At 48.8% G+C, this 6,995-nt stretch overlaps 1 protein-coding gene across 1 annotated transcript in view; it reads right to left on the bottom strand.

Moving 5' to 3' along the window:
* Positions 1-389: 389 nt before the first annotated feature.
* Positions 390-6,995, bottom strand: part of LOC122370485 — a 51,700-nt gene continuing 45,094 nt past the window's right edge. The window contains exons 3-5 of the mRNA XM_043346141.1: positions 6,553-6,676; positions 1,645-1,804; positions 390-1,125 (exon numbers count right to left, since the gene is read on the bottom strand). Of these exons, the coding sequence (XP_043202076.1) occupies positions 902-1,125; positions 1,645-1,804; positions 6,553-6,676 (508 nt within the window). The 3' untranslated portion in view covers positions 390-901. The remainder of the gene's footprint in view (positions 1,126-1,644; positions 1,805-6,552; positions 6,677-6,995) is intronic.

The raw sequence follows: 6,995 nt of genomic DNA, 5'->3' as shown, positions 1-6,995 counted from the left end.
AACTCGTAGCCCTCGCAGCGAGGAAAACCGAAAGTTGACTCAAAGTCAACTTTGGAATGCGACGCGAGATCGCTCGCAAGTCAAAAGTTCGCACTTCCTCGCTATATGCAGTGTGGGTCACTCAACGTAGAGTGTATCCTCTAACTTTGAAAAAAAACGAAAAACCACAAACTCGCAACCCGCATGCGAGGTCCATTGTGGGTCGGCCTTAAGACACATACCAAGCTCGGCCGGTGATAAAATTTAAAGACCTCATCGACCTCAGTCCTTACAATTTTTGAACTCGACCTTCGGCCTCGTTCAAAAATCCAGTAACAACGTCAGTCTTGAAAATTAGTTTACACCGGCCTCGCTCAGTATCATACCTATCATACGCTCTCGTATATTACTTTTGGAATGCGAATAATATTTTATTAGGCGTCAAATTTCGATCAAGAGGCTGGTAGCGACGCATTCAAAGCGTAATCAACACGTAATCAATGCGTGATCACTCATCATTTGTAATCAATACGTAGTCAAATCCCTATCAGTATGTGCAGCGATGGGTCATCCCCACCATTTGCAGCGGCGACTGCATACTACAGGTCAAAGGCCAGTTTTACAAAGAGAAAAATCGCCGGGCTGCCAGTCTTTTTACTTCTAGCGTGTTTAAGTCTCACACACAAGTTTAATCAACCACGCAAAAAGTGATTATGTATATCATTCCGTTGTTAAAAAAACACTATTCTGACGGATATATTTCTACCTTAACATTTTTGTCGCGTAGCCTACGAAATTGGGGCACATGAGAAAAAGAGTGTTGGCGGCCGACGGGTTTTCTGCTGGTAAAACTGTGCTCGGAGTGTCGGAGAGGTGGCACATTGTGCCGGGCGGTGCCGCCGGCGCCGGACCGGCGCGCCGCTCAGCATCCGGGCACGTTCGTTGAATAGTCGCACCGCTCTGTGTTCGGGTTGTAGACCAGGCTCGACGGGCAGACCATGCGGTAGGGCGTCCAGTTGCTGCACTGGTAGAAGTAGTGGCAGTCGGCGGCGTCCTCGTACAGGCCGTACTGGGTCGGACAGACAAAGTCGTACGGAGGTGTGGTGGGAGATCTCGTCGGTGGCTCCGTCGGCCCCGGCGACGGCTCTGGAGAGAGAGAGAGAGAGAGAGAGAGAGAGAGAGAGAGAGAGAGAGAGAGAGAGAGAGAGAGAGAGAGAAAGAGAGAGGGAGAGAGAGGGAGAGAGAGAGAGAGAGAGAGAGAGAGAGAGAGAGAGAGAGAGAGAGAGAGAGAGAGAGAGAGAGAGAGAGAGAGAGAGAGAGAGAGAGAGAGAGAGAGAGAGAGAGAGAGAGAGAGAGAGAGAGAGAGAGAGAGAGAGAGAGAGAGAGAGAGAGAGAGAGAGAGAGAGAGAGAGAGAGAGAGAGAGAGAGAGAGAGAGAGAGAGAGAGAGAGAGAGAGAGAGAGAGAGATTGAAACTAGACGCAGACAGGCCATGTTTTCTCGATTTTGGGTCCGGGGGTAAACTGTAGCCAAAGTCCTGGATAATGCAATGGACAACGCAGAAGAGCATTGAGCTAGCGAAACGAGCTATTGGCTTCACCTTTCAAATGGCAGCCCGGTCAGCCCTATCCGTCCTCCCCGTCATCCGTCGTCTGCCGTCGACTGACCTGTCATCGGAGAGGTGGGCGCCGGTGTCGGCGTCGGCGGCAGCGTCGAGTTGCCCCCGCACGGGTTGTCGCCGGCGACGCCGCGCAGAATGACCCGGTCCAGTCCCAGGTTGCTGGTCAGCACCGGGCCGTCGCCGGCCATGAATCCGTAAATTGCTACCTGGGACGGCGGGCATCGGCAGTCACCACACGCCGTTCGTCGGAAGGTCATGTGATTTACAAAGGAAACGAAATATACTAACTGACTGCTATGTATTTACTACTATAACTGTTATTCGAGAACTGACGGTAGGCTGATTTCAAAAATTTAATTTCTATTAAAATCGTTGGATGGGTTTTTCCGAAAATTGCGTCTTTGTAAAAATGCAATAATTTTTCAGTCAACGGGCTGTCGGACAATCTTGAAATCATGAGTATATTTTTTCCAATTCCAGTGAAAGATGAACACCAAAAGAACAAAAATTTAGGAGTAAATTTGAATTTCAAGGTCATCCAGGAGGAGCCCTAACGATTTCAAACAAAGAACGGAGGTTTGAATTTCACATTACGACCTTGAAATCTGAAAATTACATGGTGTGTCAAAAGTGGAAATAGCCGGTGCGCCGTCTGGCAACCCGGCAGCCCGCCGCCATAGGAAAAGTCATGCTTTTTGTCGCTTTTTCGCTCCTTATGAGTCACTTGATCTAATTAGAGCGTAACTAGGAACGAGGCGGATCACTTGGACGTATTTGGGAGCCGAATACGGTGTTTTGGAGCCAATACCTGGGAAACCCTACCCGCCCAATGCGAGTTTTAAAGAGGCTGCATGCCCAAATTAACCCGCGCCGGGCCGGTGCTCTGAGATTCCGCGCCGGGCCGGGGGGTGTCTGAACACCCCCCCCCCTTCTAACTCGGCTCCTGGGCCACGTAGCGACACGCGGTAAGCGGCAATCGAAAGAACGTTTAAAATAAGGACGAAAACACTTCGGTCATTTTTTGGGTCAGGTCAAAGGTCAGGTCACCAGAGGTCACCAGAGGTAAAATGTTGACTATTTCAACATTTTGGAAACTGCCGACGGCTATCTCGGGAACCGATAGAGCTACAGCGCCGCGGAAAAGCGCATTCGATAGCCCTTTTACAGACCTTTCTGAGCAATGTCCTCAGATTTGACCTTATGTCAACGGTTTAGCCTCCAGAGGGCAAAAACTAAAAAAAAAACGTTATTACGAAAAACGTTTTTTTTCGCAATAACTTTTGACTCAAAAAAGCCATGACATTACTTTTGCCAGCATCGTGTTCCTCTCGTCGAGACGCGTCGAATGAACTATAATTTGACATTGAAAGGTCAACTTGAAAATTTGACCTCAGGTCAAGATCATGACTTGACCGGAAAAGGTAATGTTGCATATCAGTCGATCCGCAACGTCGAGCCGAACACATCTAAGGCGTTTTCAGCGCTCTGGCACGCCTTTATCAGAAGTTATTAGCAAAAAAACTGTTAGATTCTGTTCGTGACCTGAAATGACCTCAGGGACATAACGAGGGATCACAGTTGCCATTTTCCGGTTAAATGTGTCAATCGTACCGACAGTTCGATGTTTGAGTGTCTAGAATAGCGTTCGTGCAAAACAGACGCTTTTCAATTTTCTCCCGTTGACTTATAATGGAGAGGCCGCAAAATTGACCTGACCTTAGGTCACCGATATCAAAATTCCGAGATATATACATTTTATAGATAATGTTACTCTTATCAATCGCTGATAGTTTCAAGGTAATCGATCAATCGGTGTAGCTATGACGAGCATTCTTATTTTTCCTGAGGTGAGGTCACTTGGCGTGACCTGGTGACCTGACCTAAGGCGACCTGAGTCTGAAATTTTAACAACATGTGCGGAAAAGATGCAAACAGGTGTGCCAAAAATAGCTGAAAACTGCGAAAAACCGCAGGGGGGGGGGTGTTCAAACACCCCCCCCCGGCCCGGCGCGGGTTAACGTTGAGCGCGGCCGTTTTCGGTCGGTTTTCCGCGACCTTGTGGCGAAATCGCCTCATTTATTGAACCAGGGTGGACTAATTCGCTTAACTAGGAATGAGGCGTTGAAGAGAATTATTCAAGGAATAGAGCTCAAGCTGTGCAAAAAAAAATTGCATTGTTAAAACTGTATCCGCCATCGAACGATAAATATTGTTGACCCATCAGAAACACATCCCTGGAATGCGTTCGGACTTGGCTGGGTCTAATATTAGCGAGTATCTACTAATGCAGTTTCTTGGCTTACACAGTATGCACACAAGCATACAGGGTATCCCAAAATTAATGTCACACCCTCCCACCTTTGTTTTGCCTTCTACTGTGCAATATCAATATAATTTCACCGGTACTGGCTCCCAGACCATATTGGCTACATTCTAGTCACGTGACCTTCGAATTTTTGTGACCTTGACCGGTCAAAGGGTGTACGGAGGTCATTTCCGGGGCAGTACCCAGCGCGCGCGGACCAGGTGTCCAGGATGGCGAAACTGCAGAGCAAATCGTCCCGCAGCGGGGCAGTCGGCATGGTTGCCGGTTGCATGACCCACGGCCAGGTCGCCGAGGTACTGTACATGAGTTTTCGCACGATTTGGCGCTGGTTTTCACGCGACAGAAGCGGATAGATACCTGGGAACAAGCTAGGTCGCGGCAGGAAGACTTTCGCCAGCCGGGTATAGCGCAGATCGTCATCGCGAAGTGCGGAGCTAAAGACGGGCTTATCCACAAGGAAACTGGCAAGGAGGCTGATTGCCAACAGTCATCCAGTCTCTAAATTGATAATCCAGCGGTACCGGTCGGATGTCTCTAAAGCTGAAGCCCAACAAGCCACGTTTCCAGCCGAAAACTTCTGCTGAACATGTCCAGGGCCATCTTTCAACAAGTCGGCGCCCCGGCTCATCGAGCTAGAACGACGAAGGACTGGTACAGATCGAACTTCCTAGCATTCTGGAAGAAGGGCAAATGGCCGGTGAATAGCCCCGACCTGTCGCCGATAGAAAATCTTTGGGCGATCGTCCTGTAAGACATGAGCAAAACGGCGCCAGTATAACCTGAACGCACGCTGACCAGGAACGTTCGATCTGTCTGGTCCAAGATCAGTCCACAGAAGCTAGACATGTTGATGTCAGATGTCTCGGACCGTATGCTTGCCTGCATCAGGGAGAAGGTGGGAAGGGATGCATATGTAAGAAAAGCGCGCCTCTCATGTTTGTTATTTTCATGAAATTGACGCTGGAAAGGTGTGACATTATTTTTGGGACACCCTGTACAGTGTACATGCTTCCTGCCCTTGGATTATTCCTCACTTGAACGGAAATTTTGCTATAATAACTACTTTCCAAGCAGTTAACAGGTTTGAGTGCAGTGCCAAGTCGGAACCGTTCAGCGCCGCCAGGCTCCCAGGCGCGCCTGGGGGGCGGCACGTAACGGCCGCCGCCGGCCGCCGCGCCGCCGCTCTGGCAGGGTGTTTGACTTCATACCCCTGTTGCTAGAAAAGTTGTGGACCGATTTACTTGATTCTTGCATGACAAGATCCGCCATTCAATTCTTAGCAGGTAACGAAAATTTGACGTCAATTGCACGATCCGCTGCCCATATTGTGGTACTGCCATCTATTGACAAGGCTGGAGAACTAAAGCCATGCGGCTATTTCCACTTCTGACACACCATGCGACATTGACTTTCCACACCAACACTGACTGTCTTTCAAGGTCACACGCCGTTGCGTGATGTTGATGCATGAAAACGGCGTTAGCTGCTTAAGTTATCCCGGCGGCCGCTGGGCCTCCGCGCCACCCGCCGGCCGCTAGGGGGGGGGGGCATATAGTTGCCCCCCTTTACTTCTGCGACAATATCGTCGCAACGCGAAGAGATAGAGAAGCGAAACTTTGCACACATCTTCCTGAATACCTAGCCGAGGTTGTGTCCAAATTTGGTGTCGATCCCATTTAAAATGACGTCACAGTGACGTCATAAGTGAAATTATAGATTTGCGACTCTCATATTCCTCACGATACATCAGATATATGGGACCGAATATAAAGGGTCGATTATTGGTCAGAAACTAGATGGAAGTGTAGTTAGATGTTTTAGGATGACAGCAGATGCTGTCTAGTTCATTTAAAGCTGAGTTTCATGCTCAGCGTCATCAGAAACGGTCCATATCGGAAAACGACAAAACTTTATGACGTCACTGTGACGTCATCTTAGGTACTACAACCACCAAACTTTCCTCAAACATTGCCTAGGTATTCATTTGAAGCTATGCCAAGGTTCACGTTCGTAGCTCATCAGCCCACTCCATTTTTTTTTTTTTTTCACAGATAGTTAGGAACATTGTGGCGGACATGTAGGTACTATAATAGCTATTTTGGGGCACCAGTTATTTTGATGCCAGCGATTTTGACACCTGCACACGCCCGCCCGCACGCACCCACCCTCTCTCACTCACTCACTCACTCACTCACTCACTCACTCACTCACTCACTCACTCACTCTCTGTCTCTCTCTGTCTGTCTCTCTGTCTCTCTGTCTGTCTGTCTGTCTGTCTGTCTGTCTGTCTGTCTCTCTCTCTCTCTCTCTCTCTCTCTCTCTCTCTCTCTCTCTCTCTCTCTCTCTCTCTCTCTCTCTCTCTCTCTCTCACACTCTTTGTCCTTCTCTCTCTGGCTCCGTCTCTCTCTCTCACTCACTCTCTCTCTGTATGTCTTTTTCTCTCTCTCCCTCTCTCTCTCTCTCTCTCTCTCTCCCTCTCTCTCTCTCTCTCTCTCTCTCTCTCTCTCTCTCTCTCTCTCTCTCTCTCTCTCTCTCTCTCTCTCTCTCTCTCTCTCTCTCTCTCTCTCTCTCTCTCTGGCTCTGGCTCTGTCTCTGTCTCTGTGTTTGTGGTGGTCCGGCGGCGCTGACCTGGAAGCGATCCGTGTCGTCCGTCTCCAGGCCGACGTCGATGGAAGACCAGTGGCTCTGGTGGACGCTGGCGAATGCTGAGATGTTGAGGAACGCTTCGTCCTCCTCAATGCCGTCAACACGCCTACAAAGCAAAAGGGTGCACGCAATAAAGAACACGGAACCAGAGCCGTGGTTGAGCTACACACCAAACATTACGAGTACTACACTAAAAACAAATGGCGAGCATTATTCCAGCACAGCAAGACTGAGCCACATGCCACAAAAAATGTCAGCAATAAGGTTTCCTCCTGGAAGACTAGGCAGCTTTAAAAATAGATAGCGCTTTTCTCTCTACCTTTAGGCATCAAACCTTAGAATTTCTTCAGTGATAATTTTAAAGAGCCTATTCCTGAAACAGCGTTACGTTGCGAAAAATTACCGACCGATTATCAAAACTCAAA

The sequence above is a fragment of the Amphibalanus amphitrite genome, unplaced genomic scaffold, assembly GCF_019059575.1.
Source record: "Amphibalanus amphitrite isolate SeventyFive unplaced genomic scaffold, NRLGWU_Aamphi_draft 001136F_arrow, whole genome shotgun sequence".
Taxonomy (NCBI): domain Eukaryota; kingdom Metazoa; phylum Arthropoda; class Thecostraca; order Balanomorpha; family Balanidae; genus Amphibalanus; species Amphibalanus amphitrite.
This window is presented reverse-complemented; position numbering and strand designations above follow the sequence as displayed.